This window comes from Dioscorea cayenensis, chromosome 11 (assembly GCF_009730915.1).
Source record: "Dioscorea cayenensis subsp. rotundata cultivar TDr96_F1 chromosome 11, TDr96_F1_v2_PseudoChromosome.rev07_lg8_w22 25.fasta, whole genome shotgun sequence".
Taxonomy (NCBI): Eukaryota; Viridiplantae; Streptophyta; class Magnoliopsida; order Dioscoreales; family Dioscoreaceae; genus Dioscorea; species Dioscorea cayenensis.
This window is the reverse complement of record NC_052481.1, coordinates 19,012,449-19,037,297: the sequence shown is the minus strand read 5'-3', so window position 1 is coordinate 19,037,297 and position 24,849 is coordinate 19,012,449. Positions and strand designations below refer to the sequence as shown.

The following is a 24,849-nucleotide window of genomic DNA, read 5'->3' as shown; positions in this document are numbered from 1 at the left end:
AAAATTGAGATCGACGGCTCCGTCCCCTCAACCTCACCCGCTCGCTCTCCCAAACTCTTTCTTTTAATGGCGCAAATCAAACCCATCTCCTCCTCCTCCTCCTCCCCTTCGCCATCCCAATGGCCTCCACCCTCAGCTCCTTTCCTCCCCACCTCGCCGCCCCTCGCCGCCGCTCCACTCTCTCCTGTGCTCATTCTTTGTCTCCTACCCAACCCCACTTCCTCGCCTCCTCCTCCTCCTGCTCCTCCTCTTTAGGCAATCTCTTGTTGATTTCTCGCTTCAATTCTAGTTCAAGACTGAAGCTTTGTTCGGTGAGTGATTAGTGATTTGTCTTTGTATTGCAGGTAGACATTGCATGCCTTTGCAGGTTCGTTGCGATGCTCAGACGATCAGTGCGTCGGATTTGACTCCGGGGACTCCTGTCAGACCGACAAGTGTTCTTGTTGTTGGGGCTACTGGAACCCTAGGTCGGCAGATTGTTAGGAGGGCATTGGATGAAGGATATGATGTGAGATGCCTTGTCAGGCCTCGTCCTGCTCCTGCTGATTTTCTCAGGGATTGGGGCGCTATTGTTGTCAATGTAGGTTCATTTTATTCTCTTATCAGTGTTTAGCGCTGTTTACTGTTTTCATTATTAGGCTCCAGCTGATTTGCTTTGGTGTTTATTGTTGTTTTGGTTGCAATTTGGAAATTGTGTTTCATTCCTTGGTAATCTGCTTATAGTTTGTCAGTAAGACAAGATAAATGGTATAGAGCCTAGAGGAGAAAGAAAAGGTTGGACTTGATGTGTTTTCTTTGTTTTTGAATCCTTTTCATCGGTGTGTGTAAGTGTGCAAGTCCTCAGTGAGTTTCAGTGCTTGCTTTTTATGGTTTTTATTATTGTTTTGGTTCCAATAGGTAAATTTCATTTTACTTCGTTTTAATCTATTTGTAATTTATTAATAAGATGATATAAATGGAAGAACTGAGGAGAAAGAAAAAGTTATAGTTGATATGTGTTGTTGTCTTTTTTCGGTTCTTCATTAGTTTTTAATGAAAATGATTAGCTCCATAGGAGCTAACAGTGTGCATACTTCCAACGAGTTTCAACTTGTGGTGTTTATGTTGTCTAGCTTTGTTTTGGTGGCAATAAGGAAATTTGTTTCAATCCCATTCTTTTATTAATATGATAAGGTTATTCTTAATATGTTTTGTGGTGTTTGCCTCTTCTTTTTTGGTCTTTGAGTTTGATGACTACATCGATCAGCTTCATAGAATAATTTGTAGGCACAATGAAATTCAAATTGTTGATATGAGTCTGCAATGAATTTGTGCATGTGACATGTAATGTTAGATTCTTGCAGTTTGTTGCAATTTTTTTGTTGTTTGCATTGGGTATGTCTTGCCTTTCATTAAATTCATGCTGAGTTGTTCATTATTGTGATGGTGTTTGAGCAGGGAGATCTTAGCAAACCAGAGACCATACCTGCAACTCTAGTTGGTATTCATACAATAATTGATTGTGCAACAGGAAGGCCGGAGGAGCCTATTAAGACGGTACTTTTCTTGAGTTTTCAACTTCAAATACTTTGAAGCTTCAGCAGAATGCTGTTGGTAGCTTATTCTGATCAATGTCTCATTCTTGTTGTTCTGTCATGTTTTGGTAATTCTTCGTGCAAATCCTTTTGCCAAAAAAACCATTCTTTGCCACTACAATGACTTCTAACTTATTATTGACGAGAGTTGAATTAAATTTTTTCCATATTGTCAAAATTTCACCATAGTATTATTAGATTAAAACCAAACATATTATTTGAGCTTAATTCAGCCAAAAGCCTAAAATAATAGGATGAGAGACCTAAATTTGTTTATTTAGATTCATATTTACCAACTTAATTGATGTGGGATTATTAGTTACTCTAATATGCCCTTTTGATATGTGCTAGCTTATTTTGGCTAGTCAAGTTGCAAACAAATCAATTGCTAAACTGATAATACCTTGTTCACTACAAACCAAATATATTATCTAAGTTCAATTCAACCCGAAAGCTTAAAGATGAGAGTCCCAGACTTGTATATTAAAAGCCATATTTATCAACTTAACTGATATAAGACTATTAGTTACTTTGATAAATGCCACTCTATTAGGTAACTATCTTAAAGGCACTTCCAATTTCTTTGCTGTTTCTAATTAACCTGTTTCTATTTAGGTAGATTGGGAAGGAAAGGTTGCTCTCATACAATGTGCGAAAGCAATGGGAATCCAGAAGTATGTATTCTATTCCATCCACAATTGCGATAACCACCCAGAAGTTCCTTTGATGCAGATCAAGCACTGTACTGAGAAATTTCTTCAGGATTCTGGTCTAACATACATCATAATCCGCTTATGTGGTTTCATGCAGGTACTTCACCACTCAAAATTTGATCCTAGGCATTTTTTGCTACATTACCATCTCGATCATTGCTTTGGATTGAGTTATATCTAGTCTTTCAAGGTAACATAATCGGGTGGAAGAAATCCAATTTAAGAAAGAATTTCTTTATGTGAGGTCTTTAATAGGCTGGAAGCTATTGCTTAGTGATGATCCTGAATCTAGCATGATGGGGCTAGGAAAAATCGACTTGCAAGAGACTTACATATATATGAAGGAAAAAAAAAAAACACAAGTGTTTCTTTGGTTACTCTTTATTTATTTATTTATTTTTTTAAGATAATTATATCTTAAAGAAACTAGTAGTGCCTGCCATCCCAGATTTATTACAAGGTAAATGCGTTGCGAGGATCATCGCTTACCTATGCCAATGCTTGATGCCAAATATGATATATAAAATAAGTTATGGTTCTCTTTGACATCCATTTATCTGGAGTGCTCAGTCGAAATTCATTTGTTTATTCTCATTATACTGCACCCATGAAATTTAATATGGTTGTCAATTCAATAGGGCCTAATTGGGCAGTATGCTGTGCCAATACTAGAAGAGAAGTCAGTCTGGGGAACAGATGCCCCAACAAGAATAGCTTACATGGATACCCAGGTTTGGATTTCTCTCATCAATTCTTCTCCTCTTATTTGTGCAAATTATAAAAATAAAAATTTTAAAAGTAAAAAGAAAAATAAAGGCAACAATTTCTAAAAATCAAATGACTCATCGTTGTGGATCTCTACTCAACCTTTCTTGTGTAATCCCATTTCCTTGGTCTTGAAATGCAGCCAGTGCCAGCCACAGGGGACGAAAGTGAATTTGGTCATTTCCTTTGTTATCATGACTAACTGATAGAGTTTACATAGTTTATCTTATGTGATTTGACTGTAATCTTTTTCTTTTTCCAGGATATAGCTCGGTTGACCTTTATAGCCTTGCGCAATGAGAAAATTAATCAGAAACTCTTAACATTTGCTGGGCCACGTGCCTGGACAACTCAAGAGGTAAGGGTCTTTCATCCTTCCAAGGGCCAAAGTTCCTGAAAGTGGATGACCTATATTTGTTTTCAGATTACTACAAAGCTGAGCTCTGCTACCTTGTTAATGAAACTTTTGTTGTTCTTATTATGCACAATGTTTACAAATGACTGGGGTGGTGGACAAAATGTGATATTATTCATCAAGAATTACAAACTTCACGTGCCTTCATGGGTGGTGTATGCAATGGAAGAAGGAAATTTGGATGCTTAATGTTCTATGGTTAACATGTAGTGACACTAAAGAAGGATAAGGGAAAACTAAATGCACAACAAATGAGCAATATTACTATACATGTTTATGTTTGCATATTTCAATTAATTGTTAATGATGTTCGTATGAAATTGCAAATTTGGGGTTTTAAGAGTTTTTATTGAAGGAAGTGGGTTTGAGTTGTTTATGCAAGCACAATTTAATGTTGATTGACACTTCATGAGAAAATATGCCTATTTTGAAAGATAACTTACCGCTAATACTTCAAATGCCAGTCCATTAGCAACTGTTTGTCCCCAAATGAGAGTATCTAGGCAAGCTCTACGGATGTGTTCGTCAAGATCAAATTGCATACCTTTAACTGCATGGCTATAACAATATCTGTGAAAATAAATTCCTAGTTCAGCATCCATAGTCAATTCTTTTAAAATTTTGTTGATTGAGATGAGATGCATCCATAGTCATTGCGTTTATGTGTTGAGAATTTTAAAATTCTTTTACAAATGATCAAATTTTGTTGATTGAGATGAGATGCACACAACCTTTGTAGAATTGAAGTGAATACATTTTGTTACTTGAAGTCAAACCCATGTTTCTCTGGACCATTTTTCAGCTTCCATAGTCAATTCTGAAGCTAGCCAAATGTATATCGTTATGAAATGTTAGAGGATTGAATTTCTTGTCTGTTTAATAACTGTGAAGCTATCTTTGTTCCAGGTGATTACTTTATGTGAGAGACTTGCAGGACAAGATGCAAATGTTACAACTGTTCCTGTTTCAGTGCTGAGATTCACCCGCCAACTTACCCGGTTCTTCCAATGGACAAATGATGTTGCTGATAGATTGGCATTCACAGAGGCAAGTGTTATTTGGTTGATTATACTTAACATGTATGACGCTTTGCTACTGTAGAGAACACTAAAACAAGTGATGAGTGCTTCCAACTGATCCATGGTTGTGTTGAATGTTGTTTCCATGAAGTTCATATAGAAATTCTGCTATCATTGGTTAATATTATATGCTTTTGTAGAACTTCCTTGTGGACCCCTTCAAATATCCATGGCTTAGTGTTGTTTTTGGATTTTCAGGTCCTCTCAAGTGACACAGTCTTCTCAGTTCCAATGAACGAGACATATAGTCTTCTTGGGGTTGATCAAAAGGACATTTTAACCTTGGAGAAGTATCTACAGGAATATTTCACCAACATATTAAAAAAACTGAAGGACCTCAAAGCGCAATCCAAGCAAACAGATATCTATTTTTAGCTCAGATTCTGAATTATGTGAGCTTAATCGAGTTTGTACAAAGTTATCGAGATTTTCCTCATGTAAAATGATGCCAAACTTTTCATTCTTTCTTTTGGAGTGTATACTTGCAAGCAGTATGTAATTGTACTTCTTAGTTTCTAAATGCAACTTGTGCATACCAAAAAAAAAAGGCCTGTTTTCAGGCCTCAAGTCTTTTTGTGCAAAAGCCTAGGAACAAATTTGGTTGTCTCGTCTTATTGGAATATTTATCTTCCAGTTGTTTTCAGGACTGTTGGCTCAATACTTGTGTTTATTCACCATGGGATTATTTGCACCTTGAGTTTTCTTAATTGCATTTTACATTGAATAAGAAGCTTGAGTGATTAATTTGTATGCTGAGCTTTATTAATTATGATCTGACAATCTGAGATGCCTTTAATATTCTTCAGGAAACAGGTAAATAGTGATTGCGAGCAGGCATGATGCATCTTGGATTGACTTCTTATAATGCGACTTCTCTTGGTGGTGTATGATGAGCGGTTTCCAGGTAAAAACTCAGAATGTTTTGTAAGCAAACTATAGACCTTTTGATTTGTAATGGCATTAAGGACATTGTACTGAAGGGAAACCAAACATATGTGAAACATATTATCTAGATTTGATTCATTCTAAAAGCTTAAACTAATAGGATGAGTGACCCTTGTAGGACTATTAGTTAATCTAATACACCTCTTAATGCATGCTAAATGCTAGTCTATTTTCAAACCAAACAAACTAATTAAATAAGTTTTGATATTTTGTCAAATGCAAACTAGACATATTATTTGGACAAGTTTTTAAGCCAATAAAATGAGATATCCAAGCGTATATATTCCGATCTACATTTATGAAATTAACTGATATGAGATTATTAGTTACTCCAATACACCACAAGTTATTTACCAAAACAATTGAAGTACAAAAGTGGCCAACAAGGTCTGAAATCATCACAGAGATCTACTTAGACTAGTCCATTCTCAATGATTTTTGTGAGAAATCAAATGTGCATTGTTTTTCAGAAATTATTTCTGCATTTATTCTGATTAACAACCAAATGTCCGTTCTTCTGCTTCACGCATTTATCATACCATGAATTAATAGATTTGAGCTTAATTCAGTCTTGTATGTCTTTCCTCTAAAGGGGATGCTGGATAGAAGACATGTAGAATCTGGTCTTTCTTTATCATTGGGAACCTGGTTGTCATTATGCTTCTTGTAGAACTTTTGCCAAACAGATGGAATCATCCAATTATTATTTTTCTTTATTCTTGATGAGATTTCAATCATGAACTTTTTAATTTGTTTGCAGAACTACTTGTCTCAGTTCTGTTGAGTGTCTAGATGACAAGAAGCTGAAATCCAACGCATGATGTTTTTGCAAGTAGATCTGTTGTATCTTTTCATCTTGTTTCTAAAAGTTTGGTTTGGAATGAATTTAGTTGACTTCTCATCCAAGTCATTCGTTATATGTGTCTTCTTTTTTGTTAACAACCAAATAATATAGTTTGTTGCACCACCCTCTTGTTAGGACTTGAAAACTTAAAATTGAAAATCTCATTGACCTCATTTATTTGATGTTGTTTGGTTTGAAAAAGAGACATTATCTACAAGCATTGGTTAGTCCCAGTTAATTTATCACAAAGAATCTTTGAATTCCACTTTTAATTCATGATTTCTCACAAGTAAATGCCATAATAAATTAAGAGAAGATAAGGCTATTTATCACTTTGTGCTCATCCTTTTAAGTTCATGGCTTGTAGTTAAAGATTACAAGAGGACAAATCTTGCATGTGAATTAAAACTGAAAGAATATAAAATTTTAAATTTCAATAAGATTCAGTAGAAGCAATTAAGGTTCACTTGAATATGAATTGATCAGTCAATCAGGATCTAATTTGAATAGAAATTATGTTGGTTTTTGTCAACCAAATGATTCCGGTAAGAGGGATAATATGTCTTGCATGGAAGATCAAAACAATATCCTTAAAGGCGTTAATTAGATATAAGGAGGACTCATATGCCAAGAAGAACACTGGTAACAATGTCAATTTTGTTTGAAAATGACGATGACCCGAGAAATGAAAATTACTGCAAGTATTGATCTTATAGTGAAACATATGTACTATAATTATGCACAGAAATTTGATTGATAAAAGATGACTGGCAATTCCTTTTAAAATGTGGATGCCAGACACAAGATATATAGACAGAAAAAGAAGTTATAGGCTTAGCAGGTTGAGAAGGGAGACTCTGTTTCGAATTAGTCTCCTGTAGAGAGACTCTAATTCTATCTCAAGCCTTTCTAAGCTAATCATCATTTCTGCCAATCGTTCTTGTGCCTTCATCGCTCTCAAGCCATCAATATCTTTGCATGAAACAAACTCATATATTGAATTGAATGAGAAATCGCCGCAATTTGAATCTTCAAACTCCTCACATGTCACCTTCTTCTTGTGCAATGCCTTTGAGACAAAAGACCATCTGTTGGTCTTCTGTGTGGTGCTTGGAGATAAAGAAGATGCAACTGATTGCAAGAGAGATATGGTGACATCTCTTGCTTCAGTGAACATCTTAGACACTGTTGATCTATCAGAGTCCTTGCCATCCATTTGCTTCAATGCTTTTACACAATTCTTGATACTCTTTCTTGTCTTCTTATCTGACTGAATGTGAAACTGCCGTTTGCTTTCATTGGTCATGCTTCTCTTCCTTCTTAGAACCATCTCAAGTTCTTGAGCATGCTCTTTTGTTGCGGCCAATGTATCTCTTATGATACCACAGAGTTCTACCAACCTTAACGAAGCATCCAACTCCTCTTCCACCCATCTCTTCTCTTGAGAATGAGAAAGGACTTGTTGGTTGCTAGGCAAGTGAAGTAACTCTTCAATGCAGTCATAGAAAACACAAAGACTGTTCAATAATGATTTGCCGATCATCTTTGGTGACACCATGACACAAGCTTTTAGCTTGTTCAGCTCTTCCTCTGCTGTTGCACTGATTGGATGTGATCTTGAAGGCAAACTGTTTGATCTAACATGGAAACCTTGGTCTTCCATCTCTGCTCTTCTTCACAGAGAACTATATAACAATTCAAGGATGGAGAAACAAGATGAATGCTCTGAGGCTGAACCTCTTGAGTCCTATTTATACCTAAGAAGCAACTACTGCTTAGATTGATAACTAGGAAGACAGTAGGAATCATGATCATGTGTGGCCATTGTATCTCCTGGTTGTCACTAATGATCTTGTACCACTTCTCCCAAGCAGGTTTCAGGCATCTGCTCTTTCTTTACTCCATGCATTGTTTGTTGAACATGGCTAATCTTGATTGCAATGTTTGTTAGACCTATTGGCAACGTGACTTCTGAATATTATGAAATTATATATTGTGCACGGGGATCTTATGTCTCCTTGTCTCCCCAACAGTCTTTTAACTTAATTTACTACTAATTAAACCATTGTTATTATTTCAAACGTTGCAACATCTTATTTGCAGCAAAATAAAAGTAATTTATCAGTGGTGCTGTTCTCTAAAAACTCTTACCAACAAACGAGGGCAGTTGCGTGGAGTGGAGTTAAAATAATGAAATTATGTCCATATTAGATGCAAACCAAAAATATTATTTAGGTTTAATTCAATCCAAAATCTTATGTTGAGAAAATGAGAAACCCAGGCTTATATATTCAAATCCATTTTTTCTAAATTAACCGATGACTATTAGTTAGTCCAACATATGTAAATACTAGTTATTTCAGGAGTGATTAGAAACATTAGATTATAACAGAATTGATAGATGGGAAAAGTAGATTGGTATTTCGAGTTCAATTATCACTACTTCTATTCTCTATTGCTGAGGATATGCTGCATTGGTTTGGTTTGCATCTACTGATGTTGTTGGAAAATAAGCAAAGCCCAAAGAGATGAAAATTACTAGAAGTGTCTATCTTTACTGAAAATATTTCATGTATTACAAATCTTGCATAGAAATTTGATGTTCAAAACATGACCAGCAATTCCTTTAAAATGTGGAAGCCAATCACAATGTGCGTGTATATATATATATATATATAGACACACACATTGAGAGCGAAAAAATTATAGGCATAGCAGATTGAGAAGGGACACTCTCTTTCTTATTAGTCTCCGATAGAGAGGCTCAAGTTCCATTTCAAGGTCTTCTAAGCTACTCATGATTGCTGTCAATTCATCAAGTGCCTTCACCACTCTCAAGTCATCAACATCTTTGCATGAGACACACTCATATATTGAATTGAATGAGAAATTAATGCCATTTGCATCCACCACCTTCTTCTTGTGCAATGCCTTTGAAACAATAGACCACTTGCTAGTCTTCTGTGCTGAGCTTGGATATAAAGAAGATGCAACTGATTGTAAGAGAGAAATAGTGACTTCTCTAGCTTCAGTGAACATCTTAGATACTGTACTTGATCTATCAGAGTCCTTCCCATCCATTTGCTTCAATGCTTTTACACAATTCTTGATACTCTTTCTTGTCTTCTTATCTGACTGAATGTGAAACTGTTGTTTGCTTTCATTGGTCATGCTTCTCTTCCTTCTTAGAACCATCTCAAGTTCTTGAGCATGCTCTTTGGTCACAGCCAAGGTATCTCTAATGATGCCACAGAGCTCTACCAACCTTGGAGAAACTTCCAATTCCTCTTCCACCCATATCTTCTCTTGAGAATGAGAAAGGACTTGTTGGGTGCTAGGCATCTGAAGAAGCTCCTCAATGAAGTCATAGAAAGCACCAAGACTGCTCAGTGCTTTGCCGATCATCTTCGGTGGCACCATGACACAAGCTTTTAGCTCGTTCAGCTCTTCCTCTGCTGTTGCAGTGACTGGGTGGGATCTTGAAGGCAAACTGTTTGATCTAACATGGAAACCTTGGTCTGCCATTTTTGAAGTTCTTTCCTTCAAAGAAGAAACTAGTATGGAAACAAGGAGAATGAGTTTAGTTTTTTAGCCTTGTGAATTCTTTCTACTTATACAAGTTGTACCGACTAATTATCAAGTAGATAATTTGGGAGACACCAAGAATCATGATCATGTGTGACCAATGCATCTCTGGGTTGTCACTAATGATCTTGCACCACTTCTCCCAGGCAGGATGCAGCCATCTAATATTTCTTTACTCCATGCATTGTTAATTGAACCTGGCTAATATTGAATCAATCATGACATGCAGATCCATGAGCAATATGTTTCTAATTATGCACTTGTGCATGTATTATGATCTCAGTACTTGTCACCTGCCTGTCTAGTACCATACACACAAGAAAATCGATACATAACACTATTTGTGTAGCCATCATATTATCCTCATGCGCAATTTGATATGTTTACAAAAACTTCTTGCATGGCTTGAGAAGACAATGCTTAATCACAGTTTAGTTTTAAGGATTTATATGAGATGTACAATGGTCCTCTGCCTGTTTGCCTTCTTGATGTTCCCCATTAGACTAAAATGTACTTTAAAAAAATTAATGGACACATAAGAGAGAAACTGGTTTCATGAGATTTATATAACGTCATTTTTGTGTTTGTTAGACAGAAGCTGCATGGAAATTGCAGAACAAACAAGCATGAGTGAAATTAAGGATATGGAAGGTGGAGTACAACAAAGTGAATTTTAGTGATTAATAAAGGTAAGTGTTTATCTCAATGATGTCTCATAAATTAATGTTTAGAATGAAGGAAAAACTGGAATCTGCTGAGAAAATAACTTTATTAATATTTTTTTCAATCTGTTTTTCATTTTAAGAAGAAATAGTGGAATCTAAATGTGATTTGTATTGCAAAATGATATGGATGATTACAAGAAACAATACTTGCAGACTTGTAGCTAGGTCTTTGTTGAAATGAGAGGTTTGTACTGCCTTGTGTTTCTTCTTTTCCATACAAAGAAAATCCCAGAGTTGGAGCCTTTGCATGCAGACATTTAGAATTAATTGGAATCAAGCATTTTGGGTTTTTTTTTAATAACTGAATTTCAAAGTGGGTTATTTAAGTCTTTGAACTGGTGAGGAGGATGGTGTATTAGAGGTCCACCAATTTTCTTTACCTGTGAAACTTTTTCTCGTTGTATTTTATAAAATGGAAAGATCATAGCTAAAAAGTTTCTGAATCATTTGTTTTTGTTTCTGAACATATATAGTTCAACTCAATTGATGAGAATTTATTTATGAACAAATAATCCTGTAGAATACTGATACTTGGTTGAAGAAAATTCATGTATATATTTCAAGTCCTACACAGAAAACATGATGTACAAAAGATGACCAGCAATTTCCTTTAAAATGTGGATGCCAGTTACAATGTATGGTTTAGGCACAAAGATCTAATGGCTAAGGAGGTTAAGAAATGAAACTCTGTTTCTGATTAGTCTCCTGTAGAGGGACTCTAATTCCATCTCAAGCCCTTCTAAACTGGTCATAATTTCTGCCAATTGATCTTGTGCCTTCACCACTCTCAAGGCATCAACATCTTTGCATGAAACACACTCATATATTGAATTGAATGAGAAATTGCCACAATTTGAATCTTCAAACTTTTCGCATGTCACCTTGTGTTTGTTCAATGCCTTTGAAACAATAGACCATCTGCTCTTTTTCTGTGTGGAGCTTGGAGGTAAAGAAGATGCAACTGATTGCAAGAGAGAAATAGTGACTTCTCTAGCTTCAGTAAACATCTTAGAAACTGTTGATCTATCAGAGTCCTTCCCATCCATCTGCTTCAATGCTTTTACACAGTTCTTGATACTCTTTCTTGTCTTCTTTTCTGACTGAATGTGAAATTGATGTTTGCTTTCATTGATCATGCTTCTCTTCCTTCTTAGAACCATCTCAAGTTCTTGACCATGCTCTTTTGTTGCAGCCAAGGTATCTCTAATGATGCCACAGAGTTCCACCAACCTTAGAGAAGCATCTAACTCCTCTTCCACCCATTTCTTCTCCTGTGAATGAGAGAAGGCCTGTTGGTTGCTAGGCAAGTGAAGGAGCTCTTCAGTGCAGTCATAGAAAGCACCAAGACTGCTCAATGATTTGCAGATCATCTTTGGTGACACCATGACACAAGCTATTAGCTTGTTCAGGTCTTCCTCTGCTGTGGCTATCATGGGGTGGGATCTTGTAGGCATGCTGTTTGATCTGGCATGGAAACCGTGGTCTGCCATTTTTGATGTTCTCTTCAAAGAAGAAGTTAACTGGGAAACGAGGAGACTGAGTCGAGTTTTTAGCCCTATGAATACTTCTACTTATATAAGAAGCAAACAACTGTTAATTATAGAAAAAAGGAGTAGTTCATCAGGGAAGCAACAAGAATCATGATCATGTGTGACCACTCAATCTTTTAGTTGGCAGTACTGTGTTGTACCACTTCTGCCCAACAGGTTGCAGCCATCTAATCTTTCTTTATTCCTTGCATTTCAATTGAACATGACTAACTAATCTTGAGTATCATTTATCAAACCAGATGCATTGGCAATATGATTTTAATCATGCACTCGGGCATGTGTTTTATAGCAGATCTTGTCTCTTGTTTATTCTGCACACGAACTTTCATACATAATCATATTTCTTTTGCCTTCTTAATTGTCGTCAGAAAAAATTGGCAGTGTTTTCGGAATCTATTTGTCACCTATATGTCAAGCATCAGAAACATAAAATTCATGCAATGAATGCATTATTTGAGAAGGTAGTTCCAAATCTCCATTTCTTTTCTTTTTTGCTTTGTTCTGTCTTGGCGATGTTCCTTGTTTTCTAAATTGTATGTGCACGTGTTCCATCTCAGTGCATGTCTCTTATTTGTCAGAAATATTTCTCTCCATGCAATTGTTTCCAGTTGTTCTTTCAATTAATAAAGACTAGAATAAGATGCATGCATGGGATCATTTGAATGATTGTCCCCCAAACAGCCCCATCACCAGATTGAATAATAGCATCTCATAATTCTCAGAAGAAAGATAACAAAAAATATCAGAGGATTACACTAATGAAGAACTTATATATATTACATAACATAATTTTATTGGCATAAGAGACAAATCAATCATGATTTCCTTTAATTCTTAAAGAAAGTTCTTGGAAACTACTTCAACATCAATCGAATCTATTAACTATCTCTTACTCCATGCCCTTTTGCCTAAAAAATATGGAACTACCATGGTTATATATTCAACCTTACCTAGTACCCAAGTTCTTTAGTTGAGCTATCGGATTTTAGGGGAATGACCTAGAGCTACCACTCTAGAACACTTGGGATCTCTTAGTTCAGGCTATTATTTACAATATTTGAATGGAATGAAATGCACGTATTTTCAATTCTACTTTGCTCCTGCCTTTTTAGATTATTCTCAACATCAATCACATGTTTTTTTCAGTCTTTGAGGTGAATATAACGGGTGAATTTTTCTAGTGAGTACCTAAGTTTGGCCTTATATCAGTTTGAGCACTAACTTTTAATTTGTATCAAAATGAGCATCAAATTTTAATTTTATTTCTTCAGCAAGGTAATTGGGGATTTCGGTGGTTTTTTGGTGACATGGAAGTTGAAAAACTTTCGTGGATGCCCTGGGTCCACGTCACTAGGGCTACAGTATTCTGGAGAGAGAAAAAGAAAAGGATGATGGGAGAGAAGCTGACGTGTACATCCTATGTAGACAAAAAAAACCACATTGATTAAGTGGCTGAGTTGGTGAGTCGGTGATGTGGACCCAGGGCATCCACGCAAGCTTTCCGACGTCCACATCACCAAAAATCCACCGAAAATCCCCAATTGCCAAGCTAGAGAAATGAAATTAAAAATTGGTGCTCATTTTGATACAAATTGAAAGTTAGTGCTCAAACTGATATAAGACCAAACTTAGGTACTCTCTGGAAAAATTTATCTTGAATATAGAAAAGCTCAAGAATCTGGTTTCCATTGTCAAAAGAAGCCTTGATTGGGTGGGGTCCTGCATGAGCGATCGTAGTGATTTGACGGCCAATATCGGCTATGACTAAGCTCATCTTCGTCTCCGCTCGGCTGTGCCAATTTGACCAATGCCACCATCTTCGATTGTCTCCAGATCGAGAGCCTCCTACCTACTCCTATTGTATCTTGTTTGTTTCTTCTATTTGCTCTTGTTATCTTTTTCTACATTTAATGGATGATTGTATTTGTTCGCCCATCCTATTATACATGCCATTCTCTTCAACAAAATTTTTACAGTTCGTTCATACTATAAGTTTCTCATGGATGGAGATATGAATAGCTCACTATACCCACCCTTCTGGAGACTGAAATGCTTGAGAACATGTGAGGATAAAATCCTAACTCTTACCAATCTAGCCATGAGAGGTTTTAACCTTCATAATGCTACTGATACTTGTGTATTGTGCCATAAATGGTCTGAAACAACATATCACCTTCTTCTAAGGTGTGATTTTACAATGAGCATTTGGGCATTCTTTTAACAAACCTTAAATATACATTCCCATTTTCAATCAATTTCAGAGGTTTGGAAGTCTTGAATACCATCCATAGATGCTCGGCATCAAGCTCTTTGGAATCTTTTTTCAAAAACAATTTTCGGGAACATTTGGCTTGAAAAAACAATCGCATATTTAACTTCCATGATTTACCATTGCATTTAGTTATTATCAAAGTTATTCACTTGCTTCTTGCTTGGCTTTCTGCGGCTAGAGATCCACGCACGCCAACAACTTCCTAGCGACTCAATTCAGAATGTCAAGTGCTCGCTGATCTTCCTGAACGAGCGACAGGTTAAACTTTTCGGTACCGTGGCACAACCACCTCAGGATTGATTCCCCCACCCCGCTAGCATGAGTAGACCTCTGTCTCTTTTTGGCAAACTTTGTCCACTCAGCTGTGTTACTTTTCTAGTCTCTTCTTCTATTAGTTATTTTTTGTGGTTGTTAGAAGTGCATCACCTCTGGTGATGAACTTTTATTCTTTCTTGGTCCTGGTTCTTGTTGTCCTTGCTTTCCTTTGTCCCTTATTCTTGTTTGATGTGTTCTTGTTAGTCTATTATATTCCAGCTTATGCAGTTTTCAGTTTGCTTTAATAAATAATAGTTTATCCACTTTTATCATATATATATATATATATATGTTTTAAGTATTGCAAAAAAAGCACATAGAAGATGCGGTTCCTCAGTGGCAATCGTAGCGGAGCTCGTCAATCTCACGGCGGAGCACGAGATGGCCACCGGAATGAACCACGCAGAGGTTCTCACTCTATCGCTCCTTACTTTCGCTCTGTCAGAAGACCACCCACTGATCCCCCTCAAACACACAGGGAAAAGCCGAAGCCAAACAAAAACTTGCCGGTGAAGGATGGAGTCTCTTTTGCTGAAGTAGTCCGACATTCTCCACCACAAGACACCGATCACCAGTCTCATTTGAAGTTATATGAAGGTCAGTCCTTTTCACTCAAACGTTACCGCTCGCCAGAATCTGAGGAGGTTTGCAAGAGATGTTTGAGACCAGGTCACAAAATCAATGAATGTAGACTTTATTGACCTGCCGTCAATGCTCCGACATCGGCCATTTCGCTGCGTGATATCCTCTGAAATACTCCAGCTCTGATCCAAGAAAAGATCGACAGAAGGCCACTCCTAAAACTCTCCTTCATGTACCAATCCCTCATTTGAGCTCTGAGAACTCTTCACTCTGAGTTTCTCTACCGATCTCTGAAGCCATAATTCAATCGAAAGACAATCTTAAAAGAATGGTGATCATTAAAATTATCTTTGGTAATGCGAGCATTCGCTCGCTTCATACAGCTCTTTTGGCCCAACTTAACTCCGATCAGTGTGAGAATGTTACTCCTTTCGGCAACGACTTCATCGTCACTTTCTCTTCGGCGAACGCAACCACAGCAGTAGGTAAGAAGAGTTCAATGACTCTTAACACTAATCATGGCCCTTGCTCCGTTCGCATATTTAACTTCCATGATTTACCATTGCATTTAGTTATTATCAAAGTTATTCACTTGCTTCTTGCTTGGCTTTCTGCGGCTAGAGATCCACGCCAACAACTTCCTAGCGACTCAATTTAGAATGTCAAGTGCTCACTGAACTTCCTGAATGAGTGACAGGTCAAACTTTTCGGTACTGTGGCACAACCACCTCAGGATAGATTCCTTCACCCGCCAGCACTCGAGTAGACCTCAGTCTCTTTTTGGCAAACTTCATCCACTCAGCTGTGTTACTTTTCTTGTCTCTTCTTCTATTAGTTCTTTTTTGTGGTTGTTAGAAGTGCATCACCTCTGGTGATGAACTTCTATCCATTCTCGGTCCTGGTTCTTGTTTTCCTTGCTTTCCTTTGTCCCTTGTTCTTGTTTGATGTGTTCTTGTTGGTCTATTCTGTTCCAGCTTGTACAGTTTTCAGTTTGCTTTAATAAATAATGGTTTATCCACTTTTTATCATATATATATGTTTTAAGTATTGCAAAAAAACACATAGAAGATGCGGTTCCTTAGCGGCAATCGCGGCGGAGCTCATCAATCTCACGGCAGAGCACGAGATGGCCACCGGAATGGACCTCGCAGAGGTTCTCACTCTATCGCTCCTTACTTTCGCTCTGTCAGAAGACCACCCACTGACCCCCCTCAAACACACATGCAAAAGCCGAACAGAAACTCGCCGGTGAAGGAAGGAGTCTCTTTTGCTGAAGTAGTCTGACGTTCTCCACCACAAGACACCGATCACCATGTTGATGGATACTCAGAAGAAACCGTTGGTCTTTAGATACAAAGTACTTTGCTTTTATGTCTGGACGTACCCTGTATGACAACAATGCCATACTAGTGTCTCTATTTTTGTTTGTAGCGTTTAATGTTTGTAAGCTGTGACAGTATTGACTCAGCTATATATGTGCTAATATCTGTGTAAGCAAAACGTGCAAGCAATAGGAAGTTTCAAATTTGACTCCCATCCTTGTTCTTCTCTGTTCTTTACCCTTTTGTCTCTCAAGCTCTTCCCACTCTTCACTCACACACACCCACTAAATCTATCACACCAGTCTCATTTGAAGTTATATGAAGGTTAGTCCTTTTCACTCAAACTTTACCGCTCGCCGGAATCTGAGGAGGTTTGCAAGAGATGTTTGAGACCAGGTCACAAAATAAAAAAAATGTAGACATTTACTGACCTGCCGTCGATGCTCCGACACTGGCCATTTCGCTGCGAGATATCCTCTGAAATACTCCAGCTCTGATCCAAGAAAAGATCGACGGAAGACCACTCCTAAAACTCTCCTTCATGTACCAGTCCCTCGTTCGAGCTCTGAGAACTCTTCACTCCGAGTTTCTCTACCGATCTCTGAAGCCATAATTCAATCGAAAGACAATCTTAAAAGAATGGTGATCATTAAAATTAACTCTGGTAATGCGAGCATTCACTCGCTTCATGCAGCTCTTCTGGCCCAACTTAACTCCGATCAGTGTGAGAATGTTACTCCTTTCGGCAACGACTTCATCCTCACTTTCCCTTCGGCGAACGCGACCACAGCAGTAGGTAGGAAGAGTTCGATGACTCTTAACACTAATCTTGGCCCTTGCTCCGTTCGCTTCTCTCATTGGACGCCGGAATTTGGATCACATGCCGTTGCCGCTGGAAACTACAACTGGGTGAGGTTAACCAACTTGCCTTTCCACTACTGGAATTGGGATTCTATCATCGCCGTTCTTCAGCCTTTAGGTGATCTGATCTTCATACAGAAAAAAAGAAGATGTTTCATTAGAACATATGAGAGTTCTGGTAAGATTAAAATCATCGACCTCGTTTCCTTTAGAGATGATTATTGACGTGGAAGTGAGAAGCTTGAAAGTCCGAATTGAAGATGACGGTGTTCGGTCATTTGTTCCAAAGTTATCCAGGGTCCAGTACCTCAGTCTAAAACCCAGAAGAACTCATAAACTTCCTCTCCATCCACAGCAGAGGTGTTGCCCTTCCGATCAGCTCTGCGGCCTGGCAATTATTCTTAGTTTTCCCGTGAAGCCAAAGGGAAAGCCTCCATGCTTCCACATCCCTCAAACGACTCCGGCCCTGTTCACTCTTGCGGGGATGTTAGGAAGACCTCAGATGACAATGAGCGTCAGAGCTCCGGCGAACAACAGACGGTGGTCCCCCAGATTCCTTCGATTTCTTGTGAGAGAAACGAGGAAAGGGACACACTACTCATTCACGGTGGCGACGTGATCCTGGCTCACGCAATAGCCGTTCCGTTGCCTCGTGATCAGCTCCTAATGGATCATCTTGGATCCATGTAAGCGTCCGTTATGCCTCGAGATCAGGTTTCAGATGATTCCCTCAATAATTCCAATCTGAACCAATCTCGAGATGACTCATTTGAAAATATTGTTCCTCAGAATCTGGTTATGCCTCCAGATGAGATCATTCATATTATACTAACTCTCTCTCCTCTTGATGAGCATTTGCCTCGAGATAATACCACTTACACTACTTCACAAAGTGATCCAACACAACCAAACTCAATGCATCCTGATTCAAATTTGATCAATCTTGATCAATCTAAGGCTCTTCTTCCGACCTTTAATCAAGATGTTATTTCTTCGGGTACCATTAAGGAGCCAACTGCAATTGCAAATGAGATAATTTTCTTTAAAAAAATGATGCCTTACCAAATCACCTGAAGTTACTCCCTCCTACAATTGCAATACTTGAATTATTCATGGGGGATGGACTCTAGTTCCAAGTATAAACACAGATAAATTCTATTCATAGGAACCATCTCCTCTGATCACTTCCTTGGAAAATCCTTCTGATGAAGAGCTTGTTGACTGGGATGACGATGATGACTACCCCATTGATGGTATAGTAGAGGATGATCAATTCCTTAGCGAGGAGAATTTATCTTGCTTAGAGATTGAGCAACATTTTGAGGTCCTAATTGCTAACCAACTGACTGATATTGAGCCGCTCCCGCCTAGTGGAAGGAAAATTCCATAAGAAGTCAGTTTTGAGAAGATTATACCTACTTCAATGCCTGAATTGTAACCTTTTGATCCACCTTCACTTCCCAAGCCCAGAATCAGATAAGAAAAAGCGACATACCTAAGAAACCATCTGGTCAGTGGAATGAAGAGGCCGGGTTTGTTCCTTATCCACCCAGATCTACAAAGAAAAATGTTCTGTGGACCCGAGAGATGGTACGCCTAATCTTATTAATACTGTTTTTACTTCTTGGTCTGATGCTCAATTCTTTAATTATAGCAATGTATGCGGTGTCAAATTTCTAGGATCACCAAATCATAAAAACAAATGTTTGGACAGAATCCGCAACCTTGAATCAACCAGAGTTGAAAATTTTACCAATTCGACTAGATCTCCTTCGAGATATGGAAACTAGATTCCAATCTTTTCTTGTGAAAATTCTAAGTTGGAATGTTCGTGGTCTTGGAAGACCCTATAAACGCCACTTAGTTAAAGATCTCATTTTTTCCTCTTGAGCAGACATTGTCTGCTTACAAGAATCCAAATTTCATGATCTCCACAGTTCAATTTGGAGATCGATTGGGGGTTCGCGTCTGAATACCTATGAATTCTTACCAGCAGTAGACACTGTTGAAGGTATCATTATAGCTTGGGATCTCTCTCAAGTTATTGGCACCCTAATTCACAAAGGAACCTTTTTAATTACAATAGAATTTACAAACCAAGCAAGTAACTCAATCTGGGCTTGTACTAGTGTTTATGTCCCTAATTCTAGATCCCTCAAAGCTGAATTTTGGAATGAGCTTCGCATAATTAGAAATCTTCACAATGTTCCTTGGGTTATCTGCGGAGACTTCAATACTTTATTTATACTAGAAGATAAAAACAAAGGAGACATACACTCAAGAGATATAGCTATTTCTCAAAATATCTTAGGTGAACTTACTCTATTTGATCCACCTTTAATTACATGGGCGCAGCTTCACTTGGTCAAATGGACAAACTGATTAGATCCGGGTCCGTTTGGATCGATTCCTTTACTCCCATAATTGGCCCTCATTATGCACTTCCCAGAATTGGATCAGACCACTCCCTTATTTGCCAAGAATTTGGGAATCATCACCCTAGACCTCGAATTTTCAGATTCAAAAATCTTGGTACACTAACAAACAATTAGAGAATTTAATTCAAGGTTAGTGGTTTGATATAAACCCTGAAAGCTGCGGGGCTTTCATTATCCCAAAAAAATTAGCATTTTTAAAAGTTAAACTCCTCAACTGGGCCAAGGATACATTTGGAGCCCAGAATATCTACAAGAAAACCTTACTTGTAGAATTAAATTCACTTGATTCTTTACATGAAAGTAGACCTCTCTCTGAAATTGAGTCCAATCGTTTATCTCAAATCTGAATTGAGCTTTTATCTTTACTAAATCAAGAAGAAATTTACTAAAAACAAAGCTCCAGAATCACCTGGCTTAAAGAGGGAGACTTAAATACATAGTTTGTTCACCTTCTTGCGAATGGAAGAAGGAATAAAAATTTCATACCCCGCATTCGTTTCAGTGACCAATGGGTAGAAGGAAACCAAGAAATTGCTAAAATATTTACTGAACATTTTCAATTACAACTTGGTACTCCAATCTCTCATAGATTCCTACTTGATTGGGAAAACTTATTTGACTACAAGGAAAGAATTGATATCTCCACTCTTGAACTTCCTTTTACTCCAGAAGAGATTAAACAAGAAGTTTTTAGCTTAAACGATGATAAGGCTCCAGGTTCAGATGGTTTCCCATTTTTCTTCTTTCAGAATCACTGGGACCTTATCTAGGAAAACCTCATAAAACTTTGTGATGATTTTTATGATGGTTCGATCAACTTTGAGCGCCTTAACTGGGTGCATATTACACTTATTGCCAAAACAAGGGATCTTACAAACGTTTCTGATTTCAGACCCATCAGTTTAATTAACTTTACTTGTAAAATCATTTCTAAGATCCTTGCTTCAAGGCTGAGTCAAGTGATTATTGTTCTAGTTGAATAATCCCAATCTGGTTTCATTAAAGGTAGATGTATTGCAGATAATATTGTTGCAGCTCAAGAAGTAATTTTTAATCTTCAAAAAAAGAAACTTCTCGGCTTTGTCTTTAAAGTGGATTTTGCAAAAGCTTTTGACTCTTTAAACTGGAACATCCTTCTAGAAATTTTAGCATCAAGGGGATTCGGTCCCTGATGGTTATCCTGGGTTCATACCATTCTAAAAACTGCAAAGACACAGATCCTCGTTAATGGAACAACCCAGGGATATATCCGTTGCAAGAGAGGATTGAGACAAGGAGATCCCCTCTCTCCTCTTCTATTTGCTCTAGCTGCAGATGTTCTCAGTGTAATGTTCAACCATGCAATTAGATCAAAAGCCTTAATCGGAGTTTAACTCGACCAATCAAATAGCATATGTCACTTGCAATATGCAGATGATCTTGTCATCTTCTCTCTGGGGGGACATGAAGATCTTCAAATAATTAAATTAATTCTTTACCTCTTCGAAGGATCTTCTGGCCTCTCAATTAATTTCTCAAAAAGTTGCCTATATTCCACAAATTATGGCTACCAACCACATTTATCCTCATCAGGGATTCTAAACTGCAATAGAGATTGTCTTCCAATTACATACCTAGGAGTTCCCCTATATGGAAGATGACCAAAACGTCATGATTGGGCAAAGCTCATTAGGATGGTCCAATCTAGTCTCACACCCTAGAAAACAAACTATCTATCTTTAGGGGGTCCACTAACCCTTATCAACTCTGTCTTATCCACAATTCCAGTTTACTGGATGTTGGTATTTAAACTACCTGCATGGTTTATACACGACATTGATAAGATTAGAAGAGATTTTCTATGAAAAGGACCAGATCTTAGTTCCAATGGAATCAGATTGGTGGCTTGGAAAAGGATCTGCCGACCTTGTAACATGGGTGGTTAAGGAATCCTTAACCTTCAGGAGTTCAACAAAGCTCTACTTGGAAAATGGTGGTGGAAGATCACTTTGAATCCAAATTACTGTTGGAGCAACATTATCAATGCTAATTATTCTATTAGAAAACCTCCTGGAGCTTTATTTCAACAACCCCTGAGAAATAAATCCTTCTTCTGGGCAGGGATTAACACCACACTGCCATCATTTAGAGCATGTATCTCCAAAACAATTAAAAATGGTGCTAGCACTTCCTTTTGGTTTGATTAATGGCATGAAGGACAATCTCCTAAAAACATCTGGCCATCATTGTTCATGGATTGTAACTTTCCCTAGATTTCTTTAAGACAAATGACTCAATTCCTCAACTCTCTAGGGAACCTCTTCCGAACATCTATAATTCATGATCTTTCCACACTCTTGAATTCAATTCCGGACTGTTCTAATAATCAGGAGGATTTCAATACTTGGTCATCAGAAAAAAATGTAATATTCTCTGTTAAGTCCTTCTACAAATTCTTAATAGATGGAGGAATTTGTAGTCAGCTTTACTCTCGGTTCTGGAAAACCAAATCCCCAAGTAAAATCACTTATTTTGCTGGCTTGTTTGGGAAAATAAAATTCTTACTCTTGAGAACCTTTTTAAGAAAAATTGTAATCTAAACGCAACAGACACCTGTGTTCTCTACCACAAAGGTTTTGAAATGGTGGAAAACCTATTTTTGGGTTGTGAATTTTCGGAGTGAATTTGGTCCTTCTTCTTACAAATTTTTACTCCAAGTTCTTTCCCATCCTCAACTTCCAGTATTTGGACCTCCTGAATTCCACCTCTAAATTCCAATCTTTAGAATCTTTGGGATCTCAGTTTCCGAGTAATTATTTGGAATATTTGGCTAGAATGGAATAACCGCATATTTTCCTTAGATTTTCTACCCCCTCATTTTGTATTATCTAAGACTGCTAATATGCTCCTTTCATGGCTTTCTGCAGATTCAGGGGCTTATCAACAGGCTAATCTAGAAGCCTCTCTGAGGATCAAGCGCTCTCTCAGCTTCATAAGTGCAAGAGTTGCAGAGCATTTTGGCAATACTGCACACACGTTAGACCGGGAGTAGTCTTCTGTTTGCTGCAGTTTGAGCAGACCTGTGACTCCTTTTGGAAGTCTTAGCCGGCCCAGTCTCTTTCTACCTATATGTTCTGTCTTTTCCTTTCTTTATATTCCTCACCCTTGGTAAGGTCCTTAATCTGTTTACTTCTTCTGCATTGTTGTGTTACTTTCTTTATGTTTGTCTTTTTCTCTTGTTCTTTATTCAATAAAGTTGTGGTTTATCCACTTTTATCAAAAATGAAAATTGATGTTTTGATCAAGCAATTTCATATACTACAATTCATACACAAAACTTTGATTTACAAAGAATGATCAGGAATTTCCTTTAAAATGCGGATGCTGATCACAAGGCGGGGAAGAAATATCTGTTATTGGCCTAGCAAGTTGAGAAGGGAGACTCTGTTTCGGATTAGTTTACTATAGAGAGACTCTAATTCCATCTCAGGCCCTTCTAAGCTGCTCCTCATTTCTGCCAATTGATCTTGTGCCTTCACCACTCTCAAGGCATCAACATCTTTGCATGAAACACACTCACATATTGAATTGAATGAGAAATTGCCGCAATTTGAATCTTCAAACTCTTCGCATGTCACCTTTTTCTTGTGCAAGGCTTTTGAGACCAAAGACCATCTGCTTTTTTTCTGTGTGGAGCTTGGAGGTAAAGAAGATGCAACTGATTGCAAGAGAAATATGGTGACATCTCTTGCTTCAGTAAATATCGTAGAAACTGTTGATCTATCAGAGTCCTTCCCATCCATCTGCTTCAATGCTTTTACACAGTTCTTGATACTCTTTCTTGTCTTCTTTTCTGACTGCATGTGAAATTGATGTTTTCTTTCATTGGTCATGCTTCTCTTCCTTCTTAGAACCATCTCAAGTTCTTGACCATGCTCTTTTGTTGCAGCCAAGGTATCTCTAATGATAGCATAGAGTTCCACCAACCTTAGAGAAGCATCTAACTCCTCTTCCACCCATTTCTTCTTCTGTGAATGAGAGAAGGCCTGTTGGTTGCTAGGCAAGTGAAGGAGCTCTTCAGTGCAGTCATAGAAAGCACTCAGACTGCTCAATGATTTGCAAATCATCTTTGGTGAAACCATGGCACAAGCTTTTAGCTTGTTCAGCTCTTCCTCTGCTGTGGCTATCATGGGGTGGGATCTTGTAGGCATGCTGTTTGATCTGGCATGTAAACCTTGGTATGTCATTTTTGATGTTCTCTTCAAAGAAGAAGTTAATTGGGAAACGAGGAGACTGAGTTGAGTTTTTAGCCCTATGGATGCTTCTAGTTATATAGGAAGCAAGCAATTGCTAATTATATATAAAGAAGTATATAGTTCATCAGGGAAGCAAAAAGAATCATGATCATGTGTGACCACTCAATCTTTTAGTTGGCAGTACTGTATTGTACCACTTCTGCCCAACAGGTTGCAGTCATCTAATCTTTCTTTACTCCTTGCATTTCAATTGAACATGACTAACTAATCTTGAGTATCATTTATCAAACCAGATGCATTGGCAATATGATTTTAATCATGCACTCGGGCATGTGTTTTATAGCAGATCTTGTCTCTTGTTTATTCTGCATACGAACTTTCATACACAATCATATTCTTTTGCCTTCTTAATTGTCGTCAGAAAAAATTGGCAGTGTTTTGGGAATCTATTCGTCACCTATATGTCAAGCATCAGAAACATAAAATTCAAGGGGGGTCTGACATGGGGCCGTTTGGCTCACTTGCTGGAGCAGGTTGTTCAAGGGGGGTCTAACATGGTCAAGACTACGCAGAGACCTTTCCATAGTGTTTTACCACTACCGCAGGGAGTTCAGCCATCGTTGAGAAAA

The 24,849-nt window shown here is 37.8% G+C and overlaps 5 protein-coding genes across 5 annotated transcripts; 1 reads left to right on the top strand and 4 right to left on the bottom strand.

Moving 5' to 3' along the window:
* The first annotated feature begins 54 nt into the window (after positions 1-54).
* On the top strand, positions 55-5,189 carry LOC120272430 (protein HIGH CHLOROPHYLL FLUORESCENCE PHENOTYPE 244, chloroplastic). Its single transcript, XM_039279255.1, has 8 exons — positions 55-255; positions 345-580; positions 1,438-1,536; positions 2,190-2,384; positions 2,926-3,018; positions 3,315-3,410; positions 4,374-4,514; positions 4,745-5,189. The coding sequence occupies exons 1-8, from the start codon at positions 120-122 to the stop codon at positions 4,919-4,921; spliced, it is 1,173 nt and encodes a 390-aa protein (XP_039135189.1). The 5' UTR covers positions 55-119; the 3' UTR covers positions 4,922-5,189.
* Positions 5,190-7,161: 1,972 nt separating this feature from the next.
* Positions 7,162-8,036, bottom strand: LOC120272666. The gene has a single exon (XM_039279542.1). The coding sequence runs from the start codon at positions 7,996-7,998 to the stop codon at positions 7,162-7,164; it is 837 nt and encodes a 278-aa protein (XP_039135476.1). The 5' UTR covers positions 7,999-8,036.
* A 1,002-nt stretch (positions 8,037-9,038) lies between these two features.
* On the bottom strand, positions 9,039-9,860 carry LOC120271702. The gene has a single exon (XM_039278382.1). The coding sequence runs from the start codon at positions 9,858-9,860 to the stop codon at positions 9,039-9,041; it is 822 nt and encodes a 273-aa protein (XP_039134316.1).
* A 1,311-nt stretch (positions 9,861-11,171) lies between these two features.
* On the bottom strand, positions 11,172-12,411 carry LOC120272634. Its single transcript, XM_039279503.1, has one exon. The coding sequence runs from the start codon at positions 12,133-12,135 to the stop codon at positions 11,302-11,304; it is 834 nt and encodes a 277-aa protein (XP_039135437.1). The 5' UTR covers positions 12,136-12,411; the 3' UTR covers positions 11,172-11,301.
* A 10,966-nt stretch (positions 12,412-23,377) lies between these two features.
* LOC120271701 lies at positions 23,378-24,211 on the bottom strand. The gene has a single exon (XM_039278381.1). The coding sequence runs from the start codon at positions 24,209-24,211 to the stop codon at positions 23,378-23,380; it is 834 nt and encodes a 277-aa protein (XP_039134315.1).
* Between the last annotated feature and the right edge of the window lie 638 nt (positions 24,212-24,849).